This window comes from Myxocyprinus asiaticus, chromosome 43 (assembly GCF_019703515.2).
Source record: "Myxocyprinus asiaticus isolate MX2 ecotype Aquarium Trade chromosome 43, UBuf_Myxa_2, whole genome shotgun sequence".
NCBI classification, from domain to species: Eukaryota; Metazoa; Chordata; class Actinopteri; order Cypriniformes; family Catostomidae; genus Myxocyprinus; species Myxocyprinus asiaticus.
The window spans coordinates 22,753,840-22,774,856 of record NC_059386.1 but is presented as its reverse complement, the minus strand read 5'-3'; the positions used below and the strand labels follow the sequence as shown (position 1 = coordinate 22,774,856).

The 21,017-nt window shown below is 36.6% G+C and overlaps 1 protein-coding gene across 1 annotated transcript; it reads left to right on the top strand.

The window, feature by feature from the left end:
• Window positions 1-794: 794 nt before the first annotated feature.
• Window positions 795-8,200, top strand: LOC127433681 (zona pellucida-like domain-containing protein 1). Its single transcript, XM_051685774.1, has 11 exons — window positions 795-1,095; window positions 1,220-1,342; window positions 1,606-1,826; window positions 3,174-3,358; window positions 4,177-4,249; window positions 4,452-4,549; window positions 4,638-4,718; window positions 5,106-5,274; window positions 6,580-6,697; window positions 6,928-6,948; window positions 7,068-8,200. Exons 1-11 carry the CDS (start codon window positions 1,017-1,019, stop codon window positions 7,226-7,228), a joined length of 1,329 nt encoding a protein of 442 aa, XP_051541734.1. The 5' UTR covers window positions 795-1,016; the 3' UTR covers window positions 7,229-8,200.
• Window positions 8,201-21,017: the final 12,817 nt, after the last annotated feature.

The window sequence follows — 21,017 nt, the reverse complement described above, 5'->3', positions numbered from 1 at the left end:
CTGTTTCTGTGGCTCAACTGGTAGAGCATGGTGCTAGAAATACAAGGGTCATGGGTTTGATTCAACACACATAAGATCAAATGTATACCTTGAATGCACCATAAGCTGCTTTGGATAAACCATGTCTGCCAAATTCTATATGTAACAAATTGCCACATAATTCATCAACTTTAGTTCTTTAAAATATAACTTCAAAAGCACATATGAGTTCTTCTGTTATAATGGGAGACTGTTAAAGGGGAAAAAAGGAAAGTGTTTTCATTATATTTCTTAATAAACATTCATTTCTTATATAACATGATGCATATACTTGTGATGTTAAGACAAGTATAAGACATATTTAGTCATATTTCCTCATAGGAATCACAATAGTTTTCAAGGAAACTTAACATAACATTCAAGGGTGTTTCAGCTTATATGTCAAGAATACAGTTTCCTTGACTGTTGCAATGAAATCAATTTACAATAGCTAAAAACCATCATATTACTTTTGGGGAACACCTCGACCTAAGAAAACGTTGTTGCCTTGGAAACAGACAATCACCGAAAAACAGAAATATACAAAGAATAACTGTTTTTCTTCAAAACCATCTACCTGCGTAGCCTGCCTTCGGTACCCTCTCATCATGTGTGTTTGTAATATCAGGCTTATTCAGAGTGTACCTAAGATTACCTTTGGATCAATATAAAGAGCCCTGACATTTTGTACCGTGTTAAACTAAGGTGAAAAGAGCCATAATAGTATTGTCTCCAGACCCTAAGGGTTCGACACTTACTCCATGAGGTCTTGTATTAATATGATAAGGCATTCTATGTTTAAGTAAGTAAACAAAGAAACCAGGCCATTGTGAACTGCATGTCTCTAAAGGCCAATGGTGTGTAGAGTTTCAGCAAGAGCCCTCCGGCGGTGGACTACGGGACTTTCTCCACAAAAGGGCTGTTCTCGAAACAGTGGACACACCAAACTACTGTGACCTTGTTTCTTGACTCTTCCACAAAAGAAACTGCTCTATAAAATGACATCTCATTTCACTAAAAGATTGCAAAGGCAGAGGATATCCAAACCAACTGCAAATATGGAGTGTCTGATAAAAGGTGCGTACGATTTTTACCTAAGACCCGTAACTATGGAATAAATCCTCTTCAAGCAATGCTGAGTTCCCAGATGTATCAATGGTGACTAACTGGTTTTGATTTGGTGTTGTTTTTCCATCAACAGGTACGAATTCTTCGAACAAGAAAATGACTCTCCTCAACCTTTTTCTCATCATCTTTGCAACAAAACTCGAAAACAGCATTCAGTTAACGATGAGTGATTGTGGATTAGAATACAGACACCCAGGTATACTTGTCATTTGTTCCTCTAATGAAACACAGAAATTGTTTGTCTGTTTTTTATACTAATCTGTGACAATTATTTAGTTTTAGTTTAGTTAGAGTTTGACACTTTGATTTACGCAGCAGTAAAGATGGTGTTATGCGCAGTAATTCTTTACAATTTGATTAGCAAACTTTGGTTTGATTGATTGGTTTTGCTTCATGTATTAGTAAGTAACCTTCCTACAGTTTTTCCAGCAAATAAACCAATCATTCTTCTCACTACAGAATACACTGATATCTCTGTGGAATGTGGAACGGAATACATCGGGCTGGCCATTAAATTCTGTCCTGTCATGTACAGTGGCTACAACGAAACACTGCTCATCCTCAACAAAATCATGAATAATCCAGCCTGCCAGGCTACTCTTGACGCCACCGTCTCACCTCCTGTGGCCCGATTTAGGTTCCCGCTCAACGCGACCAATGCCTGTGGCAGCAACTTCGTAGTGAGTCACAGCTTAGAATCATGGCACTGAACAGTTGTTATGTTACTTTAGTAATGAGTCAAGGACAAGTGTACATCGCCAGTAAAATGGGTTTAAATTAATTATTTGTTGATTGTGCACAAATTTAGTATTATAAAGCATGCTTTTGGAGGTTAGTGATGTCTGATTTAGTTATTATTGTGCTAAAAAGCAGAAATAAAGCAATAATTAAATAATTTAATAATTAAAAAAATCAATTATTCATATTGGTTATCGGGCACCAAAACAATATCGGTCAATCTCTAAAAAAAATACAGAATACAGAAATAATATCAGCACTGCACCAATCAATACACTGAAAGAAAAAAATGGGACCTTTAGAGGTACAATAGCTTGTCACTGCAACAGTACCCTCAAAGGTATACCCACTGTACCCTTAACATGTCAGTCAGAATGTATTTGTACCTTGTCTGTCCCAAAAGGGTACATATTAGTACCTTCAGATGTAAATAAGGTAAAGTGGTTGCACTTTTGAGGGTACTGCCCCACTGAGAGCTGTTGTGCCACTAAAGATACAATTTTGCAAATTGTTTATCTTATAATGTCTAGTATAGACTTAACATTTTGGAATATTCTTTTGAAAACTAAGGCAACATCCACACTAACTCCTTTACAATTGAAAACATAATGATTTTGCTGTGTTTATACCTCTAATTTACACTGGAACTCCTACTTTGATGTTAGGAAATTGAAAACGGATTACTGTGGCCTAAGACTTTTGCCCAATTTGTCTTCCACTATAACAGTTCATCTTTTAGACTATGTCTAACTTTATCGGTAAACCCGATATAAAATAAATAAATAAATAAAAAAACCTATAACTGATTAAGTGGAAATGAGCAAATATTGGTTAAAATATTGATCAAAGAGAACCTGTTTGTATTTGATACAGAATTCTCTGTTGCGAAACCCCCATGAAAACCCCAAATGTCCCAGTGATTAAACTAGTTTAAAACCATATTTAACTGCCCGCCATTCTTAACAGAACTGCCAAGTGAAACAGGAGAAAACAAAATGCCATACATATATGTACTGCACGTTAGAATGCTTTTCAAGAGATTTTTGACTTTTCTCAACTTTTGTCTGAAGCACCTCACACAACTTTGGTTGAGTCACCCTAACCCTTACCCCCAACCCCCACTTCCATTTGCATTAATTATTTGGCATACTGTACACTATTTTTAAGTATGTCAAAAAAGCTCTGACATGCTGTATGCACTGTGCATTATCAATACTAAAGAGTCATTATTTAGTAGTTTTTATTGCTGTAAGACATTATGGAAGACTATTTTTATAACTTTTCCACAGACGATCAGAAGTATAGGAACAGGCGCATTCTCAGACTTCTCCAACATCGAGACAGTCAATATCAGCGGAGTTGTACGATCAAATGACATCACAACAGGCACAGTGACATACAATGCTGAGCTGAAGTACTACTACTCATGTGCCTATCCTCTGGAGTACCTGATCAACAACACCCAGATTGATGTGTAAGCTTGTCACGCCACTTTATCTCACAGAATATCAAAGTATGCAATCCATTGACTAGATGACTTGGGACTAAGCGTTTTGATGTAGAATCACTAACAACAAATTGAATTCAACTGGTCCATCCTTTATTGCTGTCCTTAAGGGGACAAGGAGACAATATCAATGGTTTGTCAATATCAATTGTTTGGTTTTGTACTTTCACAAAAGAGTGACACAAAAAAGGGATGTTCATATGAGTGTGTTTTGATTTTATGTTTGTGAAGCACTTTGTGCTAAATTGCTCAAAGGTTATATAAAAATAAAGTTGTTATTATTATTATATGATTCATGGATTCTTGTTTTTTTTTTATTTTTTTTAATTTTTTTTTTATTATTATTATGGGGAAACTGGGTCTTTGGGCAGCTAGTGAGGTGGTGGTGAAGGGAATAAAGTAGGGTCAAAGCTATTCAACTTTGGTCCTGGAGGGACCCATCCTACAGAGTTTAGTGCCAACCCTAGTCAAACTCACCTGAACAAGCTTATCAAGGTGCTTTACTTAAAAATTACAGGCAGATGTGTAAGAACAGGGTAGGAACTAAATTCAGCAGTACAATGGTCCTCCAGGACTGGATTTTAATATCCCTGGCATGACTTAAACTTAACAGGATTGAGAACTACTGCAAAGCTAAAGAGCATGACCTTGTGTGCTACAGTTGGAATAATCATTGACAAGTTTTTAAATTAGTGTGCAGATTACTAGAACTGTTATCTAAATTTGTGGATCACTGGAGACAAATTGTGTCAAGTAAAGTTTAACCGTGTTGTGTCTACCCATAGGTCAGGCTCTTCGATTGCAGTGAAAGACAACAATGGTAGTTTTATCAGCACTTTGAATCTCCAACTCTTCACCGTAAGACAATCCATTGAACCTTGTCCTTCTTGAATAACAGCCAGTCTAAGCTGGTTTGTTGGTCTTAATTGGTCTCTGATCAGCAAACCATCTTAGGCTCTTTTAAGTTGTTGGTTTTTTCCCAGCAGGGCCATCCATTGATAGATCAGCTTAGAGTCAAACACTAATATCAGATATTTATTTATCTGAATTAATTTCTCAGGACATAAACTACACCCAGCCTCTCGTCATGCCTTCCCTCGGGATTGAGCTGAGGACAAATGTGTTTGTGCAGGTGGAGGCCATCAACTTAACCTCCCAGTAAGACCCCTTCCATTGAGTTTCATTGCGGCCCCTGTAAATGAGGTGGTGCTGCATTTGATGCTAACAATCGTTTTGTCTTTCACAGATACTATGTACTGCTGGACAGATGCTACGCTTCCATTTCCCGTACGCCCACTACCACCAGCTTCTTCAACCTTTTTCTGCCGTAAGTTTTTTGGGCCCACATTATTAATATTTGGGGTATTTTAGTCACTTTCAGAAGCATTTTTGCCCCAAGCCATATTTAATTTCTGCCCCTGATATTAACCCTCACAGAAATGAATTGTGGCTGTATCATGGCACAATGATGGTACCAGATGCCCATGGTACCATGGTACTGAATGATTACCATATTACCATGGTATTTACATGGTGTTCCAAGGTACTTAAATTATACCATGGTACAACCATGGTACAGTACATATCCAAAAAACATGGTATTATCATGTTACCATGTTCAAAAACCATGTCTGTTAGGAAAAATTCACAAGTTCAAGAGGGACTGAGAGAGGATGATTTGGACTAAACCCGTTCTGGTTTTGATTTTTAACAGATGTACCAGAGATCGTTTCACTAAAATGCTTGTGAATGGAGAGATGCAGCATGCCCAGTTTTCGTTTCCAGCTTTCCGTTTTACAGAGCAGCAGAATCAGACAATGTCAACATACTTTCTTCACTGTATCACCAGACTGTGTGAAAAAACTTCCTGCAGCGCATTTACGGTAAACACACTACTACACACATATGTACACACACACAAACTTGTATATTTAGGTTGGGAATTCCCATTTACACCAATTGTTCTTAAAATAAATCAGTTGTAATTTCTATTGACTTTTTCTTTAAACTGCAACCCTAAAATATAACTTTTGGCATTTTTAGATATGAATTAACCCAGAAAAACTTTGTTGTTGCTAATGCCTAAAATTCTTTCATCATTGACTCCAAATGCTGTTCCAAACGTTCTTTCTTCTGTGGAACACAAAAGAAGATGTTAGGAAGAATGTTAGCCTCAGTCACCTTTCACTTTCATTGTATATTTTTCCATACAATGAAAGTGAATAGTGACTGAGGCTGTCATTCCCTAACATTTTGCTTGAAGGAATGTTCTGGGTTCAATACAAGTTAAGCTCAATCAACAACATTTGTGGCATAATATTGATTACTCCAAACATTTATTTTGAATTGCGCCTCCTTTTCTTTAAAAAAAGCACAAATCTGGGTTCCAGTAAGGCACTTAAAATGGAAGTCAATGGGGCCTGTCCATAAACATTAAAATACTCACTGTTTCAAAAATATAGCCACAAGACATAAACAATGTGCATGTTAACATGACTTTAGTGTGCTAAAATCGCTTACTAACCTTTTCAGTGTAAAATTATAGCCAATATTACAACTTCATTGCCATGACGATGTAATGTCAACAAACCCTAAAACAGCTGTAAAAACTGACACTTTAAACAGCTTTACAGCTCAAATAATACATGAGATTTAACAGAGGAATTAATGTAAGTGCTTTTATAAAATTATAAGCTTCACATTTCTCCAAAACTTGGCCCCATTCACTTCCATTGTAAGTGCCTCAGTGTAACTTTGATTTTTGCTTTTTTAAAGAAAAGGAGGGACGAGTCTAAATAATTTTCTGTGATTATCAACATTATGCTACAAATGCTGTCGATTGAGCTTAACTTGTATTGAAACCGGAATATTCCTTTAACAACTTCCAAGGAAGAAAGTAAGGGGTTGGAACAACATAAAAATGTATAAAATACACTTGGATTAAATTTGGTGAACTACCCATTTAAGCTACATGAAGCTTCATTAACCTTTTTTCTTTGTGGGGATGTCCACACAAGGCTTTTTTTTTTTTTTTTTTTTTTTTTTTTGTCAGGTTTTACTATGTTTTTTGGTATATTTTAGGAATTTGTGTCCCCACAAAGATAGCAGAACACACAAACAGAGATCTATTTACCAAGATATTCCAGCTCAGTCTCTAGACTCATGTAGCTCAATGCCTCTTTCCACAGCAATGTTCCACAAGAAGAAGAAGAGAAGTGGTGCCCTTGATTACCACTCCTGCTCCCAATGGAGTCACAGATACCACTACCATCACGTCACCGGCCATCATTATACGCGCAGATGGCGGTATGTTCCTTAATTTATTTTAGGATGTGCCCCTTCACTGCAAAAATATATTGTTTTGTTTTCCATTATATATAAACATCCTTAAAACTTAAAAGGGATTTCAAAACAGCCTATAGGCCACATACTTTATGTCACTGATAAATTCTAAAGCAAACATTTAAGCTACTGAGTTTCAAGTTAGCTGAGTTGATTTGAGATACTGACTTTATTGTGTTTGTATTTAATTTCAGTGGTGGCATCAAAAGAAGAAGGTAAGCTATAACTGTTCAAAATGCCAAACGTTACAATTCTGTGCATATTGTCATCCAGAACATGTGTGATCAGATTGTTTTGATGACACTGAGGTGGTATTGTTGTCATTGCATCTCAGGTGTGTCGATCACCACGAGTAAACCTACAGATACTTCTGTGGGTCTTGGCGTGGCAGTGGGCATCATGGCATTAGCATGCATTATGATCGTGGGAATGGGAACAGTTTTCTACAAGAGATACTGGCACACTGGCCCCTCAAAAATGCCACACAGGGGGTAAAGTGCCCGGTCTGCCCTGCTCCCGCTCCGAGAGAGAGGACAGCCGGTAGCCTACCTCATCCCGGGCCGCTCTCGCCTTCAGAACAGGGCTTAGTGTAGAACCATTGTTGTACAAAATCTTTTCTTTATAGTGATTTCTGGTGAATAATCATAGCAGACAGAAGATTACGAGGTTTATAAATGAGGTTTAGAAGAGCAAAAATGCACTACATCAGCTCTATGCATCTAACGGGTAAAGCATTGAATTTAGTTTCATTTATAGGGATTGACATGAACAGCGAGGAGCGGGTGAAATTTTATACATAAAAAACAAATAAGGCTTTAATCCTTAGTTTATAGATAGGGAAATATGAATTCCCAACTTTGTGTTTGCAATTGTATTTGCATCAAATACTGAATTGACTGGCCCATCAGAATAATCCAAGTGAATGTGTTGTGCTGGTATATGTAAAAAAAAAAAAAAAAAAAAAAAATAGACAAAAAGGAAGTCAATTTGAATGTGTGTGAAGTTAGAAAGTTCTCCGGAAGAAAAAAAATCACTATACTTTTTAAAATGTTATTTGTGTTATTTAATAAGGACTCATTTTTCTGCTTAACCCTCATTAAATATTGACACCCCCAAATCTACACTTAAACCACAAAGAATATTCATGCACACTCCAAAATGTCACAGCATTTACAATGAGATTTATAACTTTCCAATAAACTAAAGTCCACACTTTGAAGGCATAGAGGAGTATTAAAGATTATTTTTACTTGCTGAACATCATAAATAATTAAGAAATGGAAATGAAAGCAATTTTAAACAGGAGAGGATTGAAGGAGATTGCAGTTATTCATACATTTTTATGTCTGAAGTTATGTTCTTGGTTCTGAACTTTCTATCATTGTAATTCCAATGGCAGACTGACCTTTTAACAATAGATGTATATTTGTGATTCATCCATTAATGCATGCTTCATTATGAATAAAGTCTGCAGGTACAAGAACTAATTACTGTGTCCTTGAGTGGCTTTTTACTTAAAGCATAAATTGTAATATCTGCAATGGAAACTGTGGAGAACATTTGATTCTGTGTTACTGGCACTGTGCCTGAAAATAGCATTTGAAATAGAGCCCATTGCATTTTAATAAAACTTTATTAATAAAGAATTATTTATTATTAATTAATTATTTATTGTGTCAGAGCAAACTACAATAACATTTTAAAGGTGTAGTTCACCCAAAAATGAAAATTCTGCCATCATTTACTCAACCTCATGTCATTCTAAATTGGTATGACTATCTTTCTTTCATTGAACCCAAGATACATTTTAATTAATGTTGATGCAGCTTTTTTTTCCCATACTATAAAAGGGAATTGCAACTCAGTCTATCCAACCCAATCCCATAAGAATTCGTACATAATTTACGAGTTGGCTATTTCGTATGGTCTTGCATGATGTTGTTCGCATAAACTCTTCATCACGTGCAAATTCCTGGATGTCTAATGCAGAAGTAAGCGCGACTTATTAATATTATGCCCTTACCCAAACCCCTTACCCCTTTTCTCCCCAATTTGGCATGCCCAATTCCACTACTTACTAGGTCCTCGTGGTGGTGTGGTTACTCACCTCAATCCGGGTGGTGTAGGACATGTCTCAGTTGCCTCCATGCATCTTATCATGTGGCTCGTTGTGCATGACACCGCGGAGACTCTCAGCATGTGGAGGCTCATGCAACTCCACGATCCACGCACAACTTACCACGCGCCCCACTGAGAGTGAGTACCACTAATCGCGACCATGAGGAGGTTACCCCATGTGACCAGTTTGGTTGCATAGGAGACCTGGCTGGAGTCACTCAGCACACCCTGGATTCGAACTCACGACTCCAGGGGTGGCCAAACCCCTTATCTAAACTTAACCAGTCAGTAGGGTGTGTAAACATGATAGGAAGCTGTTGTATGTGACAGAAGCAAATAATTGTCGCGTATTAGAGGGAAACGGTGTCCAGCGACGTCATTGGCTGTAGTGAAAGTCGTAGGAATTCAAACAAGTGCAGTCGCACGATATCACACAAATTAGCCAAATTTGGAATCCTGATGATTATGCTGTGAGAGTGTGTTGATCTATCAGTCCCTAACATTCTGCCTAACATCTCCTACACATAAGAATGATACTCGTACTCAAGTCTGAAAGTGCATAAAATGACAGAATTTTCATTTTTGTGTAAACTGAAGACTTAAACATTTTCATTTCATATCTGGGACACACAGGTCAACTTTTAACTGTATCAAAGTGGTCCATTAGGATATGATATTAGATACACGATAAGATTTATGACCTTTTTGACCCTACATGCTGGAAATAGCAGGCCAACTAAAGTGGGCCTTGTAAACTGATTCAGTAAAAGGGATTTCTGGGTGGCACTACAGCAATGTTACTATTGAAATGTGAAATGCAACTTGATCACAGTTACAATAACCTGTCAAATCCACTAAAGCCTGACCTTTATATTGTAAAGTACCATTATAGCTGCAGCCGTGATTAACCTAATTGCATTGTTATCATTGTTTAAGTAGTATAATAGGGTCACATGCTTTCATACATTGATACATGAGACTGTTCTAGTTGCAAAGAGGAAAAAAAAACGTGATCTTACAACATTAACTCCCATTGCACTAACTATAAATAGAACAAACACATAAATGTCACCATTTCCAATTTAGTAAATAGTTGCGGCTCAGTGTGCAAATTACATTCAGCACAGATTTTGTGGCCGTGTTTGCACCGTTGCCTGATGCATAATTCCTTAAGTGAATCAGGTGCTAAAACAGAGAAGACAAAGTTTGCAAATAAATGCACACTTTCAGCGGGCGCAATATATTCTTAGCCTTTCACACAGAATGCGTTTTGGTGTTCATCTAGACTGTTTTTTAATAGTTCTTCTGTTTACAAATGTGCTAGATGAACATCTTTGCTGTGCGTCAAAAACAACTAAAAAGCGACACAGATTGTCTATCGGCCTTTTAAAGAAACTTAATAGCATGCCTTGAGACACCTGCATTCTGTTTCATTTGCTGTGCAGCATCTAGCTTTTTTTTTTAAATGCAAGAACTCATTCCGAATTTTGTCCAATCACACATTTTTGTTTTTTATTAGTGGATACACTACAATGGGGCCATGGTTTGGGACAGAAACCTTGTCTTTAGTGTACAGGAAAAGTTGCCCTGAGGAAAAAGGACATGGAAACCCAGACAGACCCACTGAGTGTCAATGCAAATCTAGGCCACAAAATGATTCATTCAGCGTCAGATTTTGAACTAGGCCATCATTTTGTGACTCCCTTGAAGTCTCTTTGTTTCTCTTTGACTTTGTTTTGCAAGCACTGCTCTGAATATTATAAAGTGCCCTAGATACCATCTTCCGGCAAATGATGCAGTGGTTTTCCAAATGTAGCATCAAAATATTTGTTAATCAAAAGACTTATTAATTTGGTTATTATCTGCATTGCCCTACATACACTGTAAAAATGTCTCGTCAAACCTAAAAAATGTTGGCTAATATAATACAATATAATATAATATAATATAATATAATATAATATAATATAATATAATATAACAGTGTAGGAATTATTATTTTACTCATTACAATGTGCAGTAATTAACTTGTTGAAACAGTAAATCAAACTATAATAGCTTGTAAGTCCGAGTCTTTAAACAATCAAGTCCGAGTTGGGTCCGAGTCCAAAAGGGGCCAAGTCGGACTCAAGACCAAGTTCATAACAGGCTGAGTCTGAATGAATCTGTTCATGAATCTGAACTAAAATTGTAACCGTAAACTCAACATCAATATTTTAAGCTTATTTTTAACTTCACAACTAAGAAAAAAACTATTGTCAATATAAATGAAACAAAAACACCTCTGTATTTTATGATTAGTTTCCTGCTGAAGAAACTTCAATGTGGTTTCAGAATGAAAGCATATGCTTTAGGTGTATGAAGATGAAACTGTCCTTCAACACAATTCTTATTGTGTTCTGTTGACATTTCAGTTATTTATTGCTTTTTCCCCTCCACTCAAACATACACTAAAGAAAGTGAAAGCTGCAATAGTCATTACAACCAAGGTTATTATGTTTTGAATTTTAATTTAGTTTTTATTTCTACTTAATTTTCAATTTGTCAATTCAATTTAATTTAGTTTTATTTAAAATTATCCCTATCTAAAGAAACCATAGTATATACTGAGATTTCTTTCTGAATCTTTTTTCTCTATCTGTTGACTGATTTGGTAAAATACATACAAATGAGTCAACACAGCAGCAGTTAGCACACGCTGAGAGGTTACGTCTCACAATTTCACGCGATAGGATAGTGAATTTTACTATAATAATAATAATAATAATAATAATAATCTTTATTAGGTGTTTGTGAGGTGTTGGTGTTCATTAATATATTTTATTTAGCCTATGTGAAAGGTGTATGGTTTTGAAGACTTTTGAATAGGGCAGGTGTATGCTATATAACCGCATTTTATTGCATTAACATTAGATAATATTATAAATTATTTTTTTTTTTACCAAGGATCTCTCATTGTAAATGTCATTAATATTTACCTTGTAATAAACTTTGAATTATAGAGTCCTGTAGAAAAATCAGATCATCTTTAAATGAAAGATAGATAGATAGATAGATAGATAGACAGACAGATAGATAGATATAGAGATATATAAGACGAACACTTCTCGCAAAGGACCTCCCACACTATCAACAGCCTTAATAAAAACCTATTTACTTGATTAGTTTGGACTAAGATGGATGTAGTCAACAAAAATTGTCTAAAACCTCAATATGAAGCATATTTACTGGTATTTTGGGGTAAAAGGTGTCCAAAATCACCAAAATGCTCAGACATTGCGATTTTTCTCAAATTCCAAAGCCTGTAGAAAAGTGAATTCAAATAAGTAGAAAAAAATGAAGGCCCATTTCTTGCAAGAGACCTCCCACACTGTCTGAACCATCAATATGAAGCATATTTACTGTGTTATTTTGGGCTAAAATGCATACAAATTCAATACAAGGCTCAAAGAAATCTGTATTTTTCTCAAATTTAGAGACATGTAGAATGGTAAAATCAAATAAGTAGAAAACATTAAGGCCCATTTCTTGCATGGGACCTCCCACACTGTCTGAACCCTCAATATGAAGCACATTTACAGTATCATTTTGGAGTAGAATGCGTTCAAATTCACCAAAACACACAAATACATTGTGATTTTTCTCAAATTCAGAGCCCTATAGAAAGGTGAATTCAAATAAGTAGAACAAATTAAGGCCCATTTCTTATGAAAGACCTCCCACACTGTCTGAACCCTTAATATGAAGCATATTTACTGTCTTTTTGGAGTAAAATGCGTCCAAAGTCAGCAAAACGTGCAAAGACGTTGTGATTTTTCCTCACTCAGAGACCTATAGAAAAGTGAATTCAAATAAGTAGGAAATATAAGTGCCCATTTCTTGCATATTTATGCAAGCATATGTATTGTATCAGTTTGTAGTATAATGCGTCCAAAGTTGTGCAAAGACACTTCCATTTATCGTACAGTGAAAGACCTAAAAAACGTTATGTTCAAATAAGCAGAAAAAATGAACAGTTCTTAATGTGGACCTTCCAGACTACATGTACCGTTCTATGAAGCTTTATTACTGTTTCAATTTGTAGAAATGTGCACATATATTTAGAGACCTGTAGAGACTAATTCTAATCAGTAAAAAAAAAATATTGACCATTTCCTTAGGGGACCTTCCAGACTATATCATGAGGCATATGTACTGTGTCAGTTTGAAGTAAAATGTGTCCAAAACCAAAAGAAGGCACAAATGCATTGCCGTTTCTCAAATTAAGTGACATGTAGAAAGTTGAATTCAGTTTAATTTAGTAAGTAGAAAAAATGCATGCCCATTGTTCTACAAACTTGCAGCTTGAAATGCATAAGATGTCTGAGCTTGCTGTAATGATGATTGTATATAAAAATGTGTTCAGTTGTTTGTTTGTATTTAAGTATGGATCTAGTTGGATATAAGAGCATAGTTGTATTGTTTTCTGAAATAATTTTTCTACATGTATGGCTGTTATATGGGGGTTATATGTCAGAATGTGTCTATTTTTATGACTGTTTAAGAATATGTCTAGTTGTATGTAAGAATGTGTCTTATTGTATGTTTGTGAGAATTACCTTAATATTCATCTTGATTGTGCAAGGGTAAACACGCTAAACACCACCAAGCTGTTCTAAAGCAAGGACACACTATGCTCTGTTTGATATTGTTCATTAAATTGCATAGAGGAAATTGTGTTTGTAACGCACAAGGTTGGGGAGTAACGGAATACATGTAACGGGATTACGTATTTAAAATACAAAATATAAGTAACTGTATTCCACTACAGTTACAATTTAAATCACTGGTAATTAGAATACAGTTACATTCAAAAAGTATTTTGATTACTGAAGAGATTACTTTGCATTTTATTGTCATTTGTTTCATTTAATATTTAGTCCTTTCAGATGGAAAACATTTATACATATGAATGATGCGATCCAAAGTGCATTTGAACAGCGGTGAAACACTTTCTTATGATGTGTTACATTCATACGAGCAGACAGAGAAGTAAGTTTGAAGTAAGTTTGGAGCAGAAGAAATAGAAATAAACCTTGTGTAAATTGTCAGCTTTACGCTAAGCTAAAATGCTATTTCTAGCCATTTTACATGCACATGTTCCCAGGCATGATTCATATTTTTTTATCAAGAAAATTCAGGAAAAATCACAATGTATTTGTGCGTTTTGGTGATTTTGCATGCATTTTACTCCAAAATGACACTGTAAATATGCTTCATACTGAGGTTTCAGACAGTGTGGGAGGTCCCTTGCAAGAAATGGGCCTTCATTTTTCATATAAAGATGATTTGATTTTTCTACAGGACTCTATAATTAAAAGTTTATTACAAGGTATTAATGACATTTACAATGAGAGATCCTTGGTAAAAATGTTTAATTTATAATATTATCTAATGTTAATGCAGTAAACTGTGGTTATAAAGCATACACCTTTCACATAGGCTAAATAAAATATATTAATGAACACCAACACCTCACAAACACCTAATAAACTTTTATTTTTTTTATTATTATAGTAAGATTCGCTATCCTGTCCAGTAAACAGGAGTCAGAAAACACGTCTTTCCTTTCCTCCCGCAAATCACCCTATTTTAATCGCTGCTGGCTTTACCGGAGTGTCTCGCAGCTGCTGCCGCAGTAGATAAAACAAAATAATAATAATTGATATTTGCTTGAGTGGCAGCCGCGTTGGTCTGCAATCAGTCTGAAATCTTTAAATACCAACCAAAGAAAATTTCATTGAGCTCTTCTTTAACTGCAAAAACATGGAGAATAATAATTTTAGTCAATAAACTGTCCTTTAAAAGTGTCAGAGATATATGCTAAAAAAAGACGCGCATAAGTTACCCAGTGGTTTACAGTAAAAATAAAATAAAATAAACATTTAAAATAAAAACTTCATAACCAACTAACTTAATCTTGTAACATGAAGTTTAGCTACATACACAAACTCTGTCATCGAATATTACATTTATTTTATAGTCTATAATTAAATTATAAACAAAACATTTCACTGCCCAAAATATCCTAATATTTTATTGTGCATGGTTGAATGATGTGAATGGTGGACAAATGCTGTAAAAGAATGTATTTTAAGCAGCTCATCAATGCTTTTAATATAGTCAATCAAAAATTAATAGGTGCTGTTTATCTGTTTAGAGTTGCTGTCTGCTTTCGCAATAACGCTTTTCATCAAGCTATTATGGACCAGTTCAAGCTGACAACATTGCGTGGACCACAAGAGACAACTGAAGCCTACATGTGTAGATACATTACACCTAAAAAGACTTAATATCCAATATTAATTCTATTTTTATGTATTTTTATTTCGATATGCTGTTTTTAGTAAACTGATGATGTGGGTGACTTGACTCAGTGAAGTTCTTGATTTTAAGTTTTTAACCACGATGAAACCGCAATGGGAGCACCGTCTTGGCTGCACAAACGGCACATGCAATTTTACCAGTTGTCAGGTCCTGTGTCGTGTGAAACTGCCTTGTTTAGTTTCTGTTATATTGGATACATACCCGTCTTTATGTTTTCGTCATGCCAGCCACTTCGGTAGTCAATGTTATACAGTAGTCTCTAACATTCAAGCGTATTGGTTGACTGATGAGTGTGCCTGTGCACGTGCATATGTGTGTGTGTGTATGTGTTTGCTTAAACATAGTGAAACAACTTTGGCTACGTCTACGACATCAGGCTGCATGCAGACAGAAATGTGTTTATTAATTTCTATTTGGTTATATATTTATAACAAGGCTCGAGTCCGAGCCAAGTCCGAACAAAAATGCATCAGAGTCTGTGACAAGTACAAGTCCATTAAAATTAACTCGTGACTCGGACTCGAGTACGAGACCAAACTCGAGTACCCCAACTCTATTATCAGGCCTTACACGGAAGAGATTAATCTTTACCAAATACAGACTCGTGATCAACAGCCTAGCCATAGAAAAAAGCAGACACAAACAATGAAAAACATAAAACAAACTGTAAATCTTGACAGCAGTCTCCTTGGCGATCACGATTTGAGACTTGATTACACTTCCTATAGTTCCATCTAGTGCTCTGTGCATGCATCAAGCACTAGGAAGTGTAATCGAGCTTAAAATCACGATCGTGCTTAGAGACTGCAATGACAAGATGTTCAGTTAAATTTTGGTCTCTTCTCACCCAAAACCATCTGGATTGTTTCAGAAGACATTGATTAAACCACTGGAGTCTTATGGATTACTTTCATGTGGACTTTATCTCCTTTTTGGAGCTTTTGGATTTTTGGACACCATTCACTTGCATTGTATGGACCTACAGAGCTACAGAGATATTCTTCTAAAAATCTTCATTTGTGTTCTGCAAAAGAAAGAGAGTTATTCACATCTGGGATGGCATGAGAGTAAATGATGAGAACATTTTCATTTTTGGGGTGAACTAACCCTTTAAAAGAAGACAGAAGCCATGCATACTGTGACACTGGTGAGGTTGAGTGAGACAGATGCACACTTTCTTTTTCAATGCAATACTGTGTTTCAAATTTCAGAGATACTTTAGAACTATACTAAATACTGTATTTTTTCCCCCCATTTGCTTTAGTTAGTAGTATTAAGCTCTTCCAATCTGCCTCTGCTAATGTCAGATTTCTATCAGTATGTTTCTAGCAGTATGTGTATCTCTTTTGGCAACCTTATCCCAGTTCAGATTTATCCCCGTTCAAAAACACCATGCCTTCATCTCTCCACCTCTGCACCTTTTTTTCAAGTGCTCAAGACAATAGGATGGAATTTCCTGTTGAAGAAAGCTTATTTATTATTCAAAGGCCCTTTCTGCATCACCAGAGTCATAGCTGGTTATTAATGATAGAATGAGTGGGTGATAGAGGGATGAAGGAACAGGAGAGAGTTAGAGAGAGGACTGTGCTTTGAACATCACTGCAGGAGCTCTGTAAAAGCTTCAAAGCTCTGTGCCTTAAAGGAGACCTGCAGACTGAACACATATAAGGGCTATACAGAGCTGTGAGCTCAAACCGGCTCAGTAATCCTGTATGCCTCTCTGAAAAACCTCTTACATAAACAGGATATTCATCCTGTCTAAAGACCACCTGCAGAGAAAGATCCTCAGGTCTCGGTCACACCTGTAGACCAGCAGCTGTGGACAGTGAAGTAGTGGGCAGGCAACTTTTCGGTGGCAGCCCTTCTCTGCAATGGAGTTTGATGAATATATATATATATATATATATATATATATATATATATATATATATATATATATATATTATTTGTCAGATACTATAAGCACCCTGGTGCAAATAATGGTAGATGCTATTTACAGTAGTCTCCATTGCAAATAGTGGCAAATATTATTTGCACCCCAACACTGGTACAAATAATGGTAGATGATATTTGCTAATTAAATGCTAACATACAGTACAGGGCATTATTGTAGTGTCCCACAGATACACAAATGAACCATGGTTTTACTACAGTAACCATAGTATCACTGTGCTATTTTGTTGTAAATTAATAGTAACCACAAAATAAAACACAGTTACTAAAATAACACCATATTACTGTGGTAACACCATAGTTAACAGCTGAAAAACTATAGTTTCCGTTACGATAACTATATGGTTACGATATTACTTTAGTAAAACTACATTTATAATTTATTTATTTATTATTATGAGCAGTAGAAAAGGAAATATTAAGAGTGGATACAGGAAACAGAGTGGGAAAAAGAATGGGACAAAGATGGAATCGAAATCGAATCGGGTCATCCGCAAGAAAAGGCACATTCACACTTTGTCACACCCAACATCAATACACCAACGTTTACAATGCAGTTTGTCTTAAATTTTTATGTTTCCACTAGACTAATGGTGTGCAAATAGCCTTGCTGTGTGGCAGGTGCTGTTTACAATAAACCTGGATGCAAATAGTCACTCATTATTTTTGTTGGTTTTTTTTGGCCTTGTGTATACACAAGTTTCGGAGTTTCGCCGAATTTGCCAGTTTTTGTGTCCAGTGCACAACGGAAAGACTACAGGTTTGGGAAAAATTAAAAAATTGTGGGCACAGTACAAATCCGTTAAAATGCACAGTGGACAAAGTGGTGCCTAAAGAAAGAACTTTCCATGGTTCGAGATCATGGACGGTGTGCTGGGACATCGTCCCGCTGTTAGTGCAGAGTCCACTAGGGACATTATGGCAGTTATAGTCGGTGAGCTGTCAACACTAACTTATCTTGCTAGCTAGCTAATGTTTACAAATGACATAAACTCAATATTCTAGCTAACTAGATAACATAATATCTCAGCTTGAGTTTCCCTCTTGCTTGTGAAATGGGCGGGGTGTGTGACGTTGGCACCAGGGCGGGTTTTGGGGCAATGCTGTGGCTGTTGGCCCGATGGTGGAAATGCAGGTCCGAGACTATTGACCCTGGCTGGCCAGTTGATAGCCCTGGCTCGCTCTGGCTTGATAGTGGAAAAGCGGCTCATGTTATTCTGGTCCCTAGATATGGCTCAGGTCAGTATAAGTCTATAGGAATTTTTTGCCCATTTTATAGTCTACTAGCTAAAAATCATAAATCCAATAGAGTGCAACAGTCTGGTTCCGGAAGTAAAAATCCTATTCATTTTTTTTTTTTTATTGGGGAATTGATTATTAACATAGCTTGTAGTATAAACCTCTAAGGACAGACCTACCATGAGCTCTGAGGTTGTTAACCGATGGTACAATATATGCTCCGGTTGAAGCAATCAGTCCACATTATTTCAACTATATATACACGTATATATATCTACATATATATTTATCCCCTTTTCTCCCAATTTGGAATGCCCAATTTTCACTACTTAGTAGGTCCTCGTGGTGGCACGGTTACTCACCTCAATCTGGGTGGCGGAGGACAAGTCTCAGTTGCCTCCGCTTCTGAGACAGTCAAGCCGCACATCTTATCACGTGGCTTGCTGTGCACGACACTGCAGAGACTCACAGCACGGGAGGCTCATGCTACACCCCGCAATCCACGCACATCTTACCACGCGCCCCATTGAGAGCAAGAACCACTAATCGTGACCACGAGGAGGTTACCCCATGTGACTCTACCCTCCCTAGCAACCGAGTCACTCAGCACACCCTGGATTCAAACTCGTGACTCCAGGGGTGGTAGTCAGCATCAATACTAGCTGAGCTACCCAGGCCCCATTTCAACTATATTTAAGAAAAAGTTTAATAGTGGAATTAATGGTGAAAAACTACACTACCCATGATCCTGAAGGGAAACAATCCACCAATCAGAGAATCATGGCAAACAAACTGTGGCAAAAGAACTTAGAAGCAACTGTCCACTACAATGGTCCACTGTGAATGACGCAACCAAGTCGTTCTCCCTACACTCTCAAACTATTTATATATTTGTATATTTTTTTAATATTTTGCAATAGACAAAAAATATATTGTTTCTGTTCTTAAAATTAAAAATGTTAAATCACTAGTTTTATATATTGGCATCATTTTTAATTTGATTACATCATCACAATGTTTCATGGGATTGTAGTTATTTCCCTCATTAAAGATGTTAAGTACACAGTCTTGTACTTTTGACTTTTTGTCCAATTTTCAAATATTTTTTGCTTAAAATCAAGGTTGTAAAGTTGTGATTTCCCTTGGTGCTGGTTGGTTTGGTTCATGGCTTAGAACTCTTTTATTAGGGACTTTATAAAATCCATATGGAAAAAAATGAATGGGAAATATACTTCCTGAACCAAGATGGCTGAAAAAGTGTGCAGGTGCTGTTGTGTTCTATTGGAGAACACAATAATCCACATGGTTTGAGGTATCATTTATGTCTGTGGCATGAACAGTGCAGGACAAGTTACATGTCAAAGTTTAAAGCTGAATATGAGCAACAGTAATATTGATGCTATTGATGCCTAAGCAAGCAACACTAATCTGATGCTCCAAAACGCTGACATTTCCAACAACAGCACTCTCTCCACCTATGAAACTCAACTGCTGTTTCAACACCTTTTCCAGTTGATTTATTAGTTTGCGTCCAGTCCATATATTTTGATGAATATTACACTTGTCACCGAACCCAATAATTGAACTGTAATCATTTTCCTTAGACATTGATCTATGGTCTCCTCTGTTGCTGTGGGCATGATGGTATAATTCTGGGTTCAGCTCACAGGGGGATCTCTTCTATCAGAGCTCATCAGTGTGGTCAGCGTCTCGTGAAAGGAGAGACTTCATTCTAGGGTGTGATTGAAAAACTCAGAGAGAAAAAGAGAATTCGAGATGGTGTAGAGATAGAGCAGAAAGCTCAGTGTGATTACTGATGTTCTGCTTCAGAGAGAGCAATGACAGCAATGTGGCCTCCATACAGCAAGGAACAACACACACACACACACACACACACACATCACACTCTCTCTCTCTCTCTCTCTCTCTCTCTCTCTCTCTCTCTCTCTCTCTCTCTCTCTCTCTCTCTCTCTCTCTCTCTGTAAAACATTCCCAGATTCAAATCACAAGTAACATGGTTTTGTTTCTTCCCTTGTCAGACAGGAATATTTTAGATCTGTTTTTGTATTTGTTTGTGCCTGTATAAACTGGCCAATCAAAGTTGAATGGGATAGCTCAAGAACTGTCAGTATGATACTATTGCCTATAGGTTGGAAGACTGGACTGAGAGATATCAGATCCATTTGTTTTTCTGGTCTGTTCCGATTTTGGTTCAGGAGCGAATGGTTTTCTTTTTCCAAACGCCCTTGATGAACCAAAGGTGAGGTGGAAATATCAATGTGGCTGTAATTCTGATGTGTCAACAGTAGAGGGCAGACATGTCCCTCTTTAGCATAGAAAGAACAACTTTGTGTAAATAAGAGTGGGTGAGAGAGAAAGACAAAGACAAAGAGAGAAAGTGATAGGGAGTCAGAAAAGGGCAGGAGAGGAAGAGAGCTGAATCATGCTTGGCCTTGGTGGGGCAATGAGTCATAAACAATATAAGCTACGTACTATCTCCTTTCTTCCTGTGATAAGATTTTTTTTTTTTTTTTTTTTTTTTTTTTAAGCAAACACTCACTGTGTCTGATGAGACAGAGGAACCCACAGCTTGCCTGGACAAATACTT

Excerpts from the sequence above, each read along its gene's own strand:
- LOC127433681 (XM_051685774.1), top strand. The coding sequence starts at position 1,017 with ATGACATCTCATTTCACTAAAAGATTGCAAAGGCAGAGGATATCCAAA. Across the intron at positions 4,250-4,451 it reads TGAATCTCCAACTCTTCACC|GACATAAACTACACCCAGCC; the intron begins GTAAGACAATCC and ends TTAATTTCTCAG. Across the intron at positions 6,949-7,067 it reads GGTGGCATCAAAAGAAGAAG|GTGTGTCGATCACCACGAGT; the intron begins GTAAGCTATAAC and ends ATTGCATCTCAG.